Source organism: Artemia franciscana, chromosome 7, assembly GCF_032884065.1.
Source record: "Artemia franciscana chromosome 7, ASM3288406v1, whole genome shotgun sequence".
Taxonomy (NCBI): Eukaryota; Metazoa; Arthropoda; class Branchiopoda; order Anostraca; family Artemiidae; genus Artemia; species Artemia franciscana.
Window position 1 is genome coordinate 47,139,266 of NC_088869.1, and position 18,531 is coordinate 47,157,796.

The 18,531-nt window shown below is 35.6% G+C and overlaps 1 protein-coding gene across 2 annotated transcripts in view; it reads right to left on the minus strand.

Annotated features, from left to right (window-relative positions):
• The window catches only part of LOC136029384 (transcription factor kayak-like), a 58,126-nt gene that overhangs the window by 18,889 nt on the left and 20,706 nt on the right, over window positions 1-18,531 (minus strand). For both annotated transcript variants that reach the window (XM_065707710.1, XM_065707709.1), the window contains exons 3-4: window positions 13,337-13,583; window positions 733-908 (exon numbers count right to left, since the gene is read on the minus strand). In XM_065707710.1, the coding sequence (XP_065563782.1) occupies window positions 733-908; window positions 13,337-13,583 (423 nt within the window). The remainder of the gene's footprint in view (window positions 1-732; window positions 909-13,336; window positions 13,584-18,531) is intronic.

Genomic DNA, 18,531 nt, shown 5'->3' on the forward strand with positions numbered 1-18,531 from the left:
TAAAACCGAGATTTGGTAACTGCTGCTTTAGCCTCATTACGATTTTCATTGAATTTTTTTTTATTGGTAAAAAATTCCATGACAAATTCTAATTAGCTCAAATCAGCGCCAGCTATATCCCGGTATCAATAGAATCTTATTGTAAATGGGCCTTAATATAAAACAAAATGTTTACAGTTCTACGGCTGCCTTAAGCCCCTCTAGAGCAAAATCCTGGGCGTGTCAACGACTTCTAAGGAGAAGCTCTATGTTTTGTGTCTTGGTTTTTAACAACACATTCTCCTTGATCTTAAAAATATACATAATTTAAGACAGGAAACATCCTGTCTTCTAAAAAATCACTATTTCTTTCAAAATAGGATGGAAGGGCTTCAAAGGGCTACTTTAGCGCCTTTTAAACCAAAATGACTATTTAAAAAAAAATTAAATCACCAAGCATTGTGAAGACAGGTTTGAATCTTGAGATTTTTTTTTAGGTAGGCGAAATAGCATCAAAACCATCCAAAATCAAAACACAGTACGAACATTTTTCGAATGTTTGAGTTAGATATTGTATCCTCTAGGTCTAGGCTATATGTATACTGTTCAATTAGTATCCTTTCAAATCTCAACGCACACAATCAATTTCTATTCAAACTTAGTACCTTCAAATATCAATGAACCATTTTTGTCTACCCAATGCGTTTTGACTTTGAACAGCAGAAGTGCTTGTTAAACATGCTTCATACTTACATCTGAAATGTTGACAGGTCTCCTTCCACCTACTTTTTTAGGCCGCACTGCCGTTATTGTGATTATATCATTGGATGTGGTTGTAGCAAGATTCATCGGAGTAGTTTGACCTCGACCTCTATTTGAAGATTTTGTCAAGGAAATGAGAGGTTTGGCTTCAAATGTACTATAAAAACCTGAAAATCTAATGGTTTAGTATTTGCAGCATGAGTACAGCTAGTGAGGACAAGGGGTAGTAACACCCAAAGAACTCATTTCCCCCCTCCACTCCTAGAAAAAAACCCAAAAGCTATGTAAGGCTGTGTTACCACAGAAAACGTTATTGCTGCTCACTTCCCCTCCCTAAGAAAAAATCTTGACCTATGCTTATGTTTGCCAGGTCGTCAGATGAGGAAAAAACTTTGTTGCCACTTTAGTGATTTTCCCCCTTTGAATGAAGGAATGAAATGACCTTTATTACCCGTAAAAAACACAAAGTACGGAGTATTATAAATAAACAAAACAAAAACAATAAACAACGAAAATTTAAACTAGCAAAGACAACATGAACTAAGTAACCAGTATCAATATAAAAAAAAGGCAGCAGAGTGTCGTAAATGTGAATAAAGTTGATAGTCTTTTTACATATATCATCACTGAAAGACCGAATCCAAGAAGGCACGTCTATTAAACCAAATCAAGCAATGACTTTTCTTTTTCGGTGCCATCTAGGAAGCCAGAGGAGGAATTTGCAATATCTGAAATAAGCCGCACGTAAAGTCTGGCGATCTTTCTTAGAACTATCAGGAACAAGCGACTGTTTTAGGCAGGACTGGAAAAGTATTTGTAGATGGTTAAGTAGAGCAGGAAAACCATAAGCAAAAAATCGGTAAGAAAGGACGTCACCATCAAGGCTATTTGAATGCATGATTTTTCTGAAAGCCCGGCGAATATCAGACATTGGTACAGGCTGGATATGAGCCTGCAGGAGACGGTATGGTAATATCGGTTTAAGCAACTTATGATAAAAAGACTGAAGAAAACTATTAAATACACTGAACACGCGCTTGTAATTATCGATAAAATTATCTAGATTGAGACAAGATAGGGCAGATGGGGAGTATTTCTCACTGTTCACAACTTTATCCCATAAAGCCTTATCGGTAGGGTCTGGCCGTGCATTCAAGCGTGCTCTTTTCAGACTGGCCTTATATTCAAGTTTACACTTTTGTTTCACAGAGAACACAGCTCCGGACGATGATCAGTCACATGATATACACCTACACAGCCAAAATTTGGCTTTTTGTTTAGCACTTCTTAATTCAGGATCAACGTTCCAATTTAGATCTTAAAGTCCGGCTATTCGGTTATAAATAAAAAAAACAGGTTTTTTGAAATGAAAGTAATTTTGAAATTACTCCGTATATGAAAGGGAGTTTTCCTCCTCGACTCCCCGCTCTTTACGCTAAAATTTTTTATTGTTTTAAAAAGTGGAGTTGCGAGAAAGAATCCAACTTTAGCGCAAGAAGCGGGGTGTTGAGGAGGAAAAGCCCCTTTCATATACGGAGTAATTTCTGTTCGTTTTAAGTTTTAATGTCGCTCCTTACTTTCATTTCAAAAAACTGTTTTTTTTTTTATTTCTGAAAGTTTTTGAATTGATACATGTCTGATTTTGGCTCTCCATACATAAATTATTAAAATGAAATTTGCATATTAATTTTTTTTTTTGGCTAAATGGCTTTCTCTTAGTTTTGATCAGACGATTTTGAGGAAAAGGGGGTGGGGAAGGAGGCCTAGTTGCCCTCCAATTTTTCGGTCAAACAGTTCGTGGTAACGAACTGTAGTAAGGAGCGATCCGGCTCAATAGTAACCAAAACTCTAAAAAATTGAATTTTGATATAAAGAGCTACATCAAAAGAATCGCATTTTAATGCTGATTTTAAATATATAAGTTTCATCAAGTTTAGTCTTAGCCATCAAAAGTTACGAGCCTGAGAAAATTTGCCTTATTTAGGAAAATAGGGGGAAACACCCCCTAAAAGTCGTAGGATCTTAACGAAAATGACACAATCAGATTCAGCGTATCAGAGAACCCTACTGTAGAAGTTTCAAGCTCCTATCTACAAAAATGTGGAATTTTGCATTTTTTGCCAGAAGACAAATCACAGGTGCGTGTTTATTTGTTTGTTTTTTTTTTGTTTGTTTTTTTTTTCCCAGGGGTCATCGTATCGACCAAGTGGTCCTAGAATGTCGCAAGAGGGCTCATTCTAACGGAAATGAAAAGTTCTAGTGCCCTTTTTAAGTGACCAAAAAAATTGGAGGGCATCTAGGCCCCCTCCCACGCTCATTTTTTCCCAAAGTCAACGGATCAAAATTTTGAGATAGCCATTTTGTTTGGCATAGTCGAAAATCTTAATAACTATGTTTTTGGGGATGACTTACTCCCCCACAGTCCCTGGGGGAGGGGTTGCAAGTTACAAACTTCAACCAGTGTTTACATATAATAATGGTTATTGGGAAGTGTACAGACGTTTTCAGGGGGATATTTTTGGTTTTGGGGGTATGGTTGAGGGAGGGGGCTATGTGGGAGGATCTTTCCTTGGAGAAATATGCCATGGGGGAAAAAAATTCAATGAAAAGGGCGCAGGATTTTCTAGCATTACTATAAAAAAAAACAATGAAAAAATAAACATGAAAACGTTTTTTCAAATGAAAGTAAGGAATAGCATTGAAATTTAAAACAAACAGAGATTATTACGCATATGAAGGGTTCTAAAAATACTTTAGCATAAAGAGCGAGGTATTTAGGAGATAAATACCTCGCTCTTTATGCTAAAATATTTTTAGTGATTTCAACTATTTATTCTACGGCCTCTTTGATTCAGGGGTCATTCTTAAAGAATTGGAACAAAACTTACGATTTAGTGTAAAGAGCGAGGTATTAACGAGGGTACAAATCCCCTCGTACACATAATAAAAATATAAGAATATAAAAGTTTGTTACGTAAGTTAATTCTTAAGTTACGTATATTTTTTACTAATAAAAACGTTCGTTGAATATTAAAAGTTCTAGTAGCCTTTTTAAGTAACCGAAAAATTGGAGGGCAGCTAGGCCTCCTTCCCCACCCCTTATTTCTCAAAATCGTCTGATCAAAACTAAGAGAAAGCCATTTAGCCAAAAAAAAATTAATTTACTAATTTCATTTCAATAATTTATGTGCGGAGAGCCAAAATCAAACATGCATTAATTCAAAAACGTTCAGAAATTAAATAAAAAAAACTAGTTTTTTTAACTGAAAGTAAGGAGCGACATTAAAACTTAAAACGAACAGAAATTACTCCGTATATGAAATGGGTTGTCCCCTCCCCAGTCCCACGCTCTTTACGCTAAAGTTTTTAGTTGTTTTAAAAAGTAGAATTGTGGCAAAGAGTCAAACTTTAACGTAAAGAGCGAGGGACTGGGGAGGGGACAACCCATTTCATATACGGAGTAATTTCTGTTCGTTTTAAGTTTTAATGTCGCTCCTTACTTTCAGTTAAAAAAACTAGTTTTTTTAATTTAATTACTTAAAAATGCAACTAGAACTTTTAATTTTTAACGAACGTTTTTATTAGTAAAAAATACACGTAACTTAAGAATTAACTTACGTAACAAACTTTTATATTCTTATATTTTTGATTATATATATGAGGGGGTTTGTCCCCTCGTTAATACCTCGCTCTTCACACTAAATCTTAAGTTTTGTCCCAATTCTTTAAGAATGACCCCTGAATCAGAAAGGCCGTAGAATAAATAGTTGAAATTACTAAAAATAATTTAGCATAAAGAGCGAAGTATTTATCTCCTCCTAAATACCTCGCTCTTTATGCTAAATTATTTTTAGAACCCCTCATATGCGTAATAATCTCTGTTCGTTTTAAGTTTTAATGCTTCTCCTTGCTTTCAATTGAAAAAAACTTTTTCATGTTTAAATTTTCATTGTTGTTTTTTTTTTTAATAGTAATGCTAGAAAATCCTGCGCCCTTTTCATCGAATTTCTCCTCCCTCATGAAATATTCCTCCAAGGAAAGATCCTCCCATATAGCCCCCTCCCCTGAACCCCACACCCAAACCAAAAAAATTCCCCTGAAAATGTCGGTACACTTCCCAATAACCATTACTGTATGTAAACATTGGTCAAAGTTTGTAACTTGCAGCCCCTCCCCCAGGGACTGTGGGGGGTAAGTCATCCCCAAAGACATAGTTGTTATGGTTTTCGACTATGCGGAACAAAATGGCTATCTCAGAATTTTGATCCGACAACATTGAGAAAAAATGAGCGTGGGAGGGGGCCTAGGTGCCCTCCAATTTTTTGGTCACTTAAAAAGGGCACTAGGCACTTTCATTTCCGTTCGAATGAGCCCTCTCACAAAATTCTAGGACCACTGGGTCTATACGATCACCCCTGAAAAAAAAATACAAAAAAAAAAACAACAAATGAACACGCATCCGTGATCTGTCTTCTGGTAGAAAATACAAAATTCCACATTCTTGTACATAGGAGCTTGAAACAAGGGTTCTCCGATACGCTGAATCTGATGGTGTTATTTTCGTTAAGATTCTATGACTTTAGAGGGTGTTTCCCCCTATTTTCTAAAATAAGGCAAATTTTCTCAGGCTCGTAACTTTTGATTAGATAAGACTAAACTTGATGATACTTATATACTTAAAATCAGCATTAAAATCCAATTCTTTTGATATATCTTTTAGCATCGAAATTCCGTCTTATAGAATTTCGTTTACTATTGAGCCGGGTCGCTCCTTACTACAGTTCGTTACCACGAACTGTTTGATCTTACTGCTTTTATTTAATTTTTCTCTTTAAGGATAAAAGAATAAAGATCCTACTAAGCCATTGCTGGCACATAGGGTGTCTTGTCGACGTTTCAGTTGCTGAGTGTTTTCACAAGGACAAGTAGCAAACTTTTTAAGATTTGTTTTACTTAAAATAATTGAACCTGGATAAAATATATTTCTTTATTCAGTTTAATTTTATCTGATTTGTGCCTTCATTGTATACCAAGATTGTGTTTTAAGTAGGCTATTGGTGAAATTTGCTCTTAAATTCATTTTAATCTATACGGTTAAAACCTGCTTTCAGTCTTTTCTTTTCCCCTACCCCCCATTCTGACGATTAACGATAAACAATTTTATTATCAAACGCCGCACAAGGTCATGCCGATCAGTGGAAGTTCTTGTCATAATAAAAGATAAAGCACTAAGTCCAAATATATGAGTACAGAATTAAAAATCTTTATAAACGAGGGAACAAGACTACCTGCGCAGTGCGGGGCTTCCACGGCGTCAATAAAGTTAATAAAGCAAATTCTTGAAAGTACAAACCATAAAGTTTGTCCCACTTGCACAAGAATTTCACCTTTTCGACTTTGCAGCAATTTTTTATAGAAAGCAACTGGAATAGTCAGACATCAAGCCGAAAATACCATCTTTTTACAATATTTTTCTTTATGACAATAAATGAAAATATTGTTTGTATAACCCTTATTCTTTTACCAAGCATAATATTTAAACAAGTATACACTATTATATTTGTAGACACTAATTTGTAAATTGTATATTTGAAATCTTCCACATGTCTTCAGCTATTGGTTGAACTTGAAAAAGTTAAACAAAGTTCAACTTTTTTCGAACAACAATAAAGTCAACAAAGTTACGCAAAAAAAACGGTTTATTAACTTTGTGGACATCTTTATTAACTTTATCGACGTCAAAGGAGCCCCACGTATCGCAAATGCCGTGATGGTACCGGCTGAACTTTTGGTACCGGTTGAGCTACTGTCGCGGGAGTGCAAGTTTTAACCATGGTTTTCATTGTGTTGCGAGAGCAACACTTTGGTTTTGTCGTTTTTTTTCTAACACCCTGATTTCAGCTTATTCCTAGAAAGTGGTTCAGAGTATTCCTAGAAAGTCCCAGTTGAACTTCGCTGAGGTAAAGATACCGGGACTGTTTTGAAAACCTTTTCATTTTAGTTTTATTGATTTTATGCTGTTGTAGGTTTTTCTTATATATTTTTGTATTGCTGAGGACGGCCCTTGGACATAGGGCTGAAATATTCATTCTAATTTGTTTCCCACTGTCTTGAGAAATTCCCTATTGTTCTTCTTGTTTTTGGTGTTTGTTATGGAAAGGCAGCGCGGTCTTCGTCGCTATTTATGTGTTTCTGAACGTACCAACCATTTTTATTTTCAAGATTCTGATATAATCTGTGAAAAGAGTCACTATTTTAACCGTGAAAACTAACTCTTAACATGTTTTTATTTTATTTACGACTCATTTTACTTTATTGGCCTTGATGCAGCACTTGATGCTTTAATTTTGTGTTGCTATTTATTTGTTTTTTGTGTTAATCCTTGTTTTGTGTCTTCTTTTGTGTGTGTCAATAATAAACTTATGTTAGCTCTAGCTATTATAGTGAATAAATATATTCTATTATTACAGGAATAGCATCGACTTTATTGCCATTTGGACTAACAACAAATAAGACCTTCGGCTTGAAAGTTCCGCTTCCTCAGATTCAATTTTCTGCATAAGACCTAGTTCAAACGAAGCTTTAGAATAAACTTATGTAGCAGCTTCTCTAATTGACGAAGCACCTCCCTGGCTTACAAAATAAGGATCAGTTGTTGTGGTCCATTATAAAATCCAAACTTGTTATTTCGAGGGAAAATTCTAGTTGCTTGAGGTGATTTCCAACAGTATTTACCAGTACAACTCTGAAGGAACTGCAGTGCAGCACTTGAATTGTCAATAAAGCAAAAAGGTCATCTTAAGAAATAATACAAACATATTTCCTGAGAAAAGAATATGCGGGTCGATCATGAACACGAAGCATTTGCAAAGTACATCTTGGACCTGGGAAATGGAAATCTTCGCAAGAATGACTTTAGTAAAATCCGAGTTACCGGAAGATATAATTTCTAGTGGTAATTTGATTGTAGAAGTATTTGAAGGATGTCTACCCAATCAAAATTTCAATTTAATGAATGTTAGCTTCGATCAATAAAGAACTTAGTAAAATAAATGAGAAAATTATCAACTGTCTTCCAGGAGGGTACAAACCTTCTGTGAAAGACAAAGAAAAAGGAGGAATTGAATTCCCTCCATAATTCCTAAATTCAATTGATACTGTAGATTTACCAGCCCATGACTTAGAAATAAAGAAAATACAATACTTATGCTTTTGCGTAACTTAGACATTTCAGAAAGGATGTGTGATAAAACCCGACTTATTGTTACTGAATTACGTAAAAACATAATTAAGGCGAATATAATTACTGGGGGGAAATCAGGAGACGGAGTTCGCATTTCTTGACTTACGCTCGGCTCTAGTAAAGATCAACTTGGATGCACTGTATCAACGATATCAATTGCCACTTAGAACTGCATTTGCCATGACTATACATAAGTCGTAAGGCCAAACATTTGAATCTGTTGGTGTCGACCTACGTACTCCCGATTTTATTCATGGTATGTTGTACGGGGCATTTTCTCGTGCTAAAAGACAATGTAGCTGAAACTTCTGTTACCACCAGAAAATGAACGACTATTGGTTAATTAATCAGGTATATATATATATATATATATATATATATATATATATATATATATATATATATATATATATATATATATATATATATATATATATATATATATATATATATATATATATATATATATATATATATATATATATATATATATATATATATATATATATATTCTCGTCCTTCCCCAGTTCGTATTTAAGCAATAAACTTCCTAAATTTTTTGATCGGGTTGATTGGAATCCAAATTTTAAACCGTTTTACCAAGAAAAAGTTGAGACTTTAATTGATAAAGTTTTTATTCCTGATAGTTTGGACGTGATGGACAGTAATCCATCTTTGACTATTAATTGTCTTTATCTTGAATTAATCCATTGCTTAAAGTACAGTGCTGCGGCAGCTTTTCCTACTAATAAGATAAGATTGGGCACGCAGAAACCTTTTTGGAGCCTCAATCCTTTTTTTGGTAAATTCTAATAAGGCGGCAAAACAAGCATATTAGGAATGATGGGCGCTTGGTAAACCTAGAGACTTGCATCCAGCTTTTTGCTAATGAAAAAGAGAAAGGTCGAATTTCAACCGGAGCTCCGCCGTCATAATAACCTGACTATGAAAGAAGATTCTTCAAACGTTGATAACGACAAGAACAAGAATCTCCTTTGGAAAGCTCTCTGAGACAATAGGCGGACTAACATGCCTGATATTAATTCTACACCGTCGATAAAAGAGTGGGAGAATTATTTTTCTAAGTTGTCGACTTCGCATGATTCCAACGGTGTTGTGTTGCAAATAGATGAAAGGTTGAGGAACTGTTCAACTGATTACAGGATATCTGAGGATATGTTACGTAAAGCTATCAAAAGTTAAAGGCGCAGTCAGCTAAGGATCATAATGGCGTATTTTCTAATCATCTCTAATTTGCTCCTTCTTCTTTTCTTATTACTCTACTGGAATTTTTCAACCTTTTACTTACTACTGGTTTAGCACCATCTTCGTTCTATGTTGGCACAGTTACGCCTATTCCTAAGAGCGGGAAGAAAGACTTGTCATCTTGTAGTTCCTGGAGGCAAATTACTAGGGGTTCTATGATTGGAAGAGTGTTTGAAGGATCTTTTTGAAATTCTCGACGTTGGTTCTAATCAAGTTGGTTTCAAGAGAGGTTTGGGATGTGACCACACCCATGCATCTTTCAGCAAAGTTATTGAAGAAGCAAGAGTTTATGGTCAACCGCTATACGCCCTCCTGGTTGATATCAAAGGGGCCTTTGATAACATTTCTTATGCATCTGCACTGCTCGCTTTAATCCATGCTGGATTGCCCCTAGTTGTCATTCAAGTCCTTCGCTTTTGGTATTCTAGATTAAAGATTCGTATTTGTCCGAGTTCGTCTTCATCTCAGTCCAAATTAATTCAAGTGGGTAGAGGAATTAGACAAGTAGGAATCATTTCTCGTTATATATTCAACTCATGTTTAGCCACTGCCCTTAATTCTCTTTCTTGCTCTTTTGTTTCATTATCTTGAAATCTGTCTTACATTGCATATGCTTATGACATTATCCTTCTAAGCCGGTCCAAGTCTAGTCTTGTTTCTAATTTTAATATTTAAAGTGATTGTTTAGAAGATTTGGGCCTTTCTATCAGTTTTGAAAAATGTCAATTTTTTGTGTAAATTGTTTAGAGGATAATGTCAGGGCGACTCTCGATTGCGGCAATGGTATTATTTTCCAGTCGTCGCCAGTAGTCACTTATTTGGGATTACCTTATTCTGCTTCGAAAAGAGATTTTATATCAGTCCCGGTTCAGCATGTTCAGATGAAACTACGCAAGGCATTTGGTCTTTTAATTCGTTTTCGGGGTCTTCACCGTCGGAACGTCCTCGGTCGTATGTATAGCGCTGTTGCTCTGCCTCACGTATTTTTCCCATTCCTCCTCTTCCGTAATTTCCAACCTTCTGATCTTTCAGAATTTTCCCCCTTTCTTTTAGTGACACCTAGATTGTTTTAAAGCAAAAAGTGAAGGATACCGTAGTTTGTATCAAGAAAAAATATAAAACGTTTGAAGACAAGACGAATATTATCCTTTTAGGCAACAATTTATTTCGTTTTTTAGTAACAGTTCTGGCTCTTGATGACTTACAGGGTAAATTATTTAGCAAGTGTTTTTGCATCCTTTTTTTAAAGTGTTTAATCAATATTTGATATATTTTTTTATTGTAAGCGTTATCATTTGTCTTTTCTTTATATTTATATTGTAGCCTACTCTTCATTTTTTGAGGGAAATAAAGAAAATAAATAAATATATATGAGTTCATAGATTTTCCCTCAAAACGACTGTATAGTTTCTTCTTTTCAAAATTGGAATATTGACATTTCTGGCCACAAGAACGATCCAAATACGTGACAACTTTATGGAAGAATTCTTGTTTTTCCTAGGGTGATTGTATACTCTTTTTTCTTCTCAAAACCGGCATATTGACATTTCTGGCCACAAAAATGATCCAAATACGTGACAACTTTATGGAAGAACTCTTATTTTTCCTAGGGTGATTGTATACTCTTTTTTCTTCTCAAAACCGGCATATTGACATTTCTGGCCACAAAAATGATCCAAATACGTGACAACTTTATGGAAGAACTCTTATTTTTCCTAGGGTGATTGTATACTCTTTTTTCTTCTCAAAACTGGCATATTGACATTTCTGGCCACAAGAACGATCCAAATACGTGACAACTTTATGGAAGAATTCTTATTTTTCCTAGGGTGATTGTATACTCTTTTTTCTTCTCAAAACTGGCATATTGACATTTCTGGCCACAAGAACGATCCAAATACGTGACAACTTTATGGAAGAATTCTTATTTTCCCTAGGGTGATTGTATACTCTTATTTCTTCTCAAAACTGGCATATTGACATTTCTGACCACAAGAATGATTTAAATAGATGACAACTTTACGGAAAAAATACATATTTTTCTCAGGGTGGTTGTATGTGCCTTCTTAGTCATGGCAAATATTCAGGATGATGTCCACATCCTTGCAAAAGACCGGTCTAAATGGAGGCGTAGACAGGCATAGCATCACTCTCGACGCCGGAAGCATTTTGGCAGGAGCATTAAGTCAAGCTAAGCAAGTCAAGTGGTTGTATCCACCCAGCCTATGGTGACGCCAAGACATCAAGAAAAAGTTCACATCGTCTGCAGTTCGAAGAAAAGGATAATGAGAATCAATATATATATATATATATATATATATAGCTACAGTTACTATGTGCACATAGTATCTAAGCTACAGTTACTGAGAATACGTATGTCCATAGTGGTAACAATATCAAAAATATGGTTAGCAAAAAAAAGGGAAACTCTTAAAAAATGAATCTTCGACAATTTAGCACCGGAGTGTAGGGATTAAGAATCCTCACTCTGATGACATTGTACATTGTTGTCTCGACATTGGTATGTTGACATTGACATTTTTGAGTCGCAATTTCATTAAAAAGCAAAATAAATTGAAATAATCAGAGAGTGAGTTACACAAATTGGAGGCTGCAGTTAAGCACTGTCAAAATTAAGAATTTAAACCATTGAAATCAATTTGTATTAAACATAATTTCATATTGTCGCGCCCAAAAAGATAAGACTGTCAGATATTTTCATATTTTTATGGAAGAGTGAAAATATGCTGATCGTGTCTTTTCGTGGGGCAGGTGCTTGTACAAAAACTTAAATAAAATCAAGCCTAAAATAAACGCTCTGCAGCTAATTTTTTTAGCTCCGTTTTGGAATATATTACACAAAATTTTGTCAGATAGCAGTTTAGGTAGGATACTGGTCCATCTTTATCCCGACCATGCGCAATAACCCTTGCCTCAGGAGCGGTAACCGATGGGGAGCATGCCCCCCCCCAGACTAATTTTTACCATCCCTAAGTTTCAAGAAATGCCTTTTTTTGGTATTTTCATTGAAAACCCTCTTTTTTTAAATTTCAATAGGAAAACTGGGAAAAACTGTCCCCATTCCCGATGTTTTCATAAACTGGCATTACTGCTCTGCCTCTTTTAAATTAAATACGTCTCTGCAGACATGACTGACCAATAAGGACCCACTAAACAAATCGTTCTCAGTTTCTGAATTATTTTCAGAAAAGGCCGGGATAAACCCTTTGGTTTTGATTTTTGGACAATTTAATCAAAAATTTCGCTTGGGATCAACTAACTCGTGTTCATCCACACTTCAATCCCCCCCCCTTCTTAGTACCAACATTCGTGACGCAAGGAATAACCCTGTCTTATGGTAATAACAGTCAAGTCATGGTAATAACAAGCTACGAGTTCTTCTCCGTATCATATCTGAAAACATATCAATATCATAGAAGGTGAGGGATGTAATCCTATTTCCCAGGTATCTGTGTCTAAATTTTTTCAGCTACAGTAATCAGTTTGTCGACAAATCGTGAAATGTTGGAAAAAAAAACCTCGCCATTTCCATTTATCCTAAAATTTCGCGTTCACAGCATTTATTGAAAGGGCTTAAGGGATGAACAGATGTTTTCTAGTATAGACTTCACCTTCAAGGTTACAATAACTACACCCAGCCTTTTAAAGATATTACATAACGTAAGAAATACTACAAACATACGACAAAGAGCGTTTTTTTTCTCAAGATTTTATAGAATACACATTGAGACAAAAGATTCATAATAAGGAGCTCAAAAAACCATTTTTAAGGTAAGAAAAAGAGGACAAGACCGAAACGTCCATTTAAAATCTTGAAAATTCCATATTACGTTCATGTTGGACGAGGGTACATTTTTACATCATATTAAGGATGTCCAAAGATAAAAATGTGGCATGATAGTAAAGAAAATTTGCATCCGGCAGGTGTCCAAGCCTGTCCAATTTCCCTCAATTTTCACCTCTCAGTAATATATAGACATATTTCCCGAACTGTTATTCTTAATCTATACAAATGCATGATTTCAAGATAATTTTCTCGAGCTACTGTAACTGAAAGATTCTTACCAGATTGCTGATAATCAGGTTGTGAAGATTCAACTTTTGACTGTGATGTGCTAACTGGATAAGCTTGTGAAGTAACAGTTGTGGGTATAAGGGGAGCCACGGGCGGAACAAATCCAGCTTCGTGTTGATGTGCATTTCTTCCTGATTCAACGTCCAAAAAAACTTGTTCGATGTTTTTCAGTGTCGTTGGGGTTAAAGTAGGCGTCGTCCGGGTAGGAACTCCACTAAGACCATCAAGGACGGCAAACTGAAAGAACTGCATTACAAATATTGGAAAAAAGCAAATATTTAACACATTTTCGTTTCAGTATCACTCAATTATTTGCAAGTTAATCTACAAGAAAGGAATTTCCCGATACAAAAAATTAATCATAAGAAAGGCAAAATCCATTGATATGACTGAACACAAGTTGTTTTTTAATAGCTTAGTCACTTTTGTTATCAATTTACAGAGAATGACGCGATTGATAACAAAATTAACCAAGAAAAAAAGAATTCCTTTAGTTAAAATAACGAACATCTAATATGTGTTAATCATACTATGTTAGTGGACTCGGGATCCGGAGTCCCCCTGGAATATTCCCACACACGTAAAACGGAGCAGCCACAGAGAAAGTAAAAAATAGGTACCTCGAAATGTTGATCAGATCTCCTAAGGGGTAACAAAAGGACCAGGTATCAAAAAATGTTTTAGGACAGGGGCTGATTGTCTCCAATCTCTTTCAATTTACAAAAAAGGGACTAGAAGTCTCAATTTTCGATTGAATGAGCATACTCCGAAGTTCCTAAGACTACGAAGGGAAGGTTGGGGATGAGGAACGGGCAGTCCCATCCTATACAAAATAAATTCTGCTAATTTGGGGGTTAAATGTTAATCTTTACTTTCATGATAACAGCATTGACCAGATATATTCTCAGAAATCAAGAACGATTAAATATCAACTTCTAACTCCACCCCCACCCCTTCCTTAGAACTAATTATGTGTTTATCTAAAGGCTCAATAAGAGTTAGGATGTTTTGGCATTAAAATAAGGCCTTTGAGGTATCTTCCCCTCCGAAGTTTATACGACCACCCTTCCATAAAAACATTATATCTTAACAATGGGCAATTTACATAGCTTACAACCCTTGCACCGAGGACAGGAAGGAGGTTGTCAATCCCGGAGACATAATTATTTGACCTTCGGATTATTGTAAATAAAATGGCTATCGCAGAATTTTAATCGAATAAGTTTGGGGGAAATAGGAGGAATTTTTGGGGCGAAGGAATTTTCCGAGGGGGGAAATGCCTAGGCCCGGTGGACTCTACCGATATTTTAACTTTTCCCTTTTTAATTCTACACGGAATCTTATCGTTGAGAACCCTTTGGGCCACAAGATGTGGCAAAATACCTAATGACTTATATTATGTATTTTATTGATTGTTTAGGTTTTAGCTTTAATTAAATAAGACTTTAACAACCATTTAATTTTAATTTTGTTGTTTTTATTTTACCCCACACTATAGTTAGTAGTTACATTACAGACGCTGATGCACAGGCAATGATGCAAAACGACTTACGATACGACATTTTCCGACAAACACTTGGGGGAAACGAGTCAATACACTTGTTGGGATGTATCTTCAAATAAAAGATATATACAATGAATGAATTGTAGCTCGTGAGAGCAAACCAAGGTTTTCCTAAATGATTGGTATTAAAAGGGCTAAAAAACCAAAACGAGGCACAGAGAATGTTCCTCTGACCCAGAGATTTGGAAGTTTTTATCTTCTACAGTCAAAAGTTCTTGTTTATAAATTATGTTTCTAGGTCCAAATATTTCAGAGCAATCTAGAAAAATTTCGTCTATTCCCTCTCCTAAGTGCAGATACCTATCTCAGTCAAAGAAAACTAGCCATTTTATATAGAAACTAGTTAACGATGCTGGTAAAATGAGGCAATTGCCTGGAAAGGTTTGCCACCTAATGCAAGGGTAAAAATCATAGCCACATGTAGAGGAAGGGAAGGAGTAGGCAAAACTTCCTCGAGATCAGACAACAACAGGGCCTAAAAATAAATTTGTATTAGTCTTCATCACCCCTGGATGTATTTGGGTACTCATAACCCGAATATTACCTTATACAATCATTGCTTGAGATATGTTAACCATTCAGCTTAATCTTCCTCAGGAGCCTTACCTAGAGACTTCAGGAACAGCTGTTTAGACCGGCTTGCCATAAGGCATTAAAAGACTGATGGCCCTCTAGAAAAAGATAACGAAAAAGTGGCACAGTTTGGCGCTGCTGTGTCGGTCTCCAGTGGCTTTGTACTGTTACCGAGTTATTTTTTCCTTTTTTTTCGTAAGCCATTTGTAAGCTTTAGTTCATCTAACACAATAAAAAAAAAAATTAAGGACTATGATGTTAGATGAATTCCTCAAAGCATCCGTGCATATTAGTAATGGTGGGAACAACAGCAACAAGACAAAATCTCCATGACAGTAACCTTCAAATAAAAATAAAATGAAGAAAAGAGGGTGATCAACTCACTAGAGGAACCAAATATTGGACCTTAATTTGTGTATCACTGACAGCTCCTGGCAAAAGTTCTCTTTTAAATTAAGAAAACACCAGGCACTGAACAGTCCGTCATTGGAAAGTAGCCCGCGATTTATGTAACAATATTGTAAAAACCGAAATTGAAGAGCTAAAAAAAAAAGAAAAAAAGATAGATATGTTGTTTTCAGTGCAACCATTGATAAAGAGGACCACAGATTGGCAAAAATAAATAAAAAAAAGTCAAATCGTTCTATAGAAAGGACATTTAAGGGATAAAGAGCTGAAGACCGAAGAGCCAAGGGCCATGGGGTGCAGCCTCCGAAATCCTTCCTACCAATTAAAAAAATTATGTCACTACAGTGGAGAGATAATAAGATATAAAATACAAAAACCTTAAAAGAGCTTACATTTTATTCTAAAATTATAACATATATGGTCGTATCCAAACTAAAGAGCATATCTGTTTTTTTTTTCATAATTTTACAGGAAATCAAAATTAAGGTTTTCGAGCTGTTTGCGCGAACAGTTAAAAATAATACAAAGGGGAGAAAAAAATACAAAATTTATAAGACGTAGCTGAATGAATTGGGTTCATTTTGGTAAATAAAAAAAAGTCTTTGAGATAGAGGTTGTAAAACTGGCCTATCTCTCGCATCTCCGACAAAGTAATACCATGAAGCCCTAGAAAGTAATATAAAACAAATTTGATCAGCAGAAACGGATCTAATAGAGAGACGCTTCAAACTTGGTAGATGATTTTCGAAAAATCTGAAAGACGTTTTCCTTTCGCTGGCGCACGTCCATGCTATCATTCAAATAAGAGAGATATGGAATGCGCATCAGAACATGAGGCTCATGAGAACATAAGATTCCAGGTAGAACCCTTCTTTTACAGAACAACAATGGCTTTACCACATTATTAAACAATATTCCTGTCTTTACCAGCAAAGTTACTTTTCTACAACCCCTTGGTAACTATTTGTTTAAGTGACTTAACATCCCAATGATTGTTTTACAAGCAGGAAAATACTCAGGAAATTATTTTGGGGGAGCGGTGAGACATACAAAATTTGTGATATTCTATAAAAATCGTAAATTTTGCTTTTAGGTATTAAGGCGCTCCTACCTGCGTAAATATCTTCATACAGGCATAAAGTCATTGCTGACCAACGAATGAGTCAACCAAGATAAACCAGAAAAGTAATAAAAAAAATATTTATCTTATAGATTTAAATTAAATACAGTTTTCCTTTTTTATAGGTAAATTCCATCTAGCAGCTTTTTGACGCTTTTCATAGTCGTGTTATAGCACCCATAAATATACGAGAACTGACAATAACCATAAAGTGATGACGCAAGTTTGTTCTAATTGTAATTAAAACAAATTCGACTCTTTCTATTTCGGAATTATTTTATCAGTGTTTGTACACTCATCCCCGGCAAAGAATAGAGAGTAAGAGGCGTTAAAGGAGGCACCATGGAAGGCTGAAGTTGTTCTGGCGCCATGAGATGGTTTGGGGTCATCACTTTGCCATAGGCTCTTTCTTGCGTCTCTATCCCCAGAGGGGGAATACTGCTTATGGGATATCATAATAGCGTCAGGATGGATCTTTTACGAGTTCTTCCTAACTAAAAAAGTGACTACAAACAACACTGCAGGGTCACCTTGAAAAGTGGTGTTTCCCGAGGAAATTAAGCCTAATAAACAACACATAATATCTGAAGCCATGAATATATAATGGTTTGGACGAAACAGACAGCAGAAACCCATTTATTGAACAAGTCGGAACAAGGCTTGCACAAAGTCCCCATTCAGCTGGGGGTCCGGGAGATTCCTTCCTGTCCGGTTCTAAGCAAGCTTAAGGACTTGGCATAAACTCTCGAGGAAGTTATGTGTTAAGTAAGTTCTTAAGAAGAAGTTAGTCGTCGCTGACCTGCACTGACAGGATCAAAGGCTTTCTTGACATTTCAATGTTTTGAGTAGTTCAATGTTTTGAATAGTTTCAATGTTTTGAACAATTTCAATGTTTTGAATAGTGTGGAAATTAGAGCAGAGAAAGTTATGGCGCTGAAAGACAACTATCGTAATGACATTTCGGCTAAAAAGCTATAAATTTTAAGCCAGACTTATTGTGAGTCTCAGAAACTCATCTTCCTCGGATAGAAAAAATGAGATTAGGTGACGTAGACTTTATTCAGGTAGGAAGAATGTGATGCGTAGGCAGGGGGCTTTTGATGAATAAGGAAGCTTCTTTTTCTTAGGTTGAGAAGATATTATAATAACATTATTATAATTGCTCACTTCATGACAAAAAGTGTGGGGTATCAGTTATAGTAAATAATAATAACTTATTTTTTTACCAGTTTTAGGCAAAACAAACACAATAAAGTACAAACACACAAAAAAACATATACAAAGACACATACCAGACCAAAACATTTGTCTCAGGCAAAAATACACTGCAGGTGCTATGGTTTGGGCCTACGGACTCAAAAGCATGTCTTATTAATTTATCAATAAGCAACTCAAACGACTGAATGATGTCAGTAGCACCAAACTTCTCAATAATGCGTCATTTGCGATGTGAAATGGGAAAGTTCAGCAAAAACTTGCAATATCTAAAATAAGCCATGCGGATCTGGTGCCAATCTTTC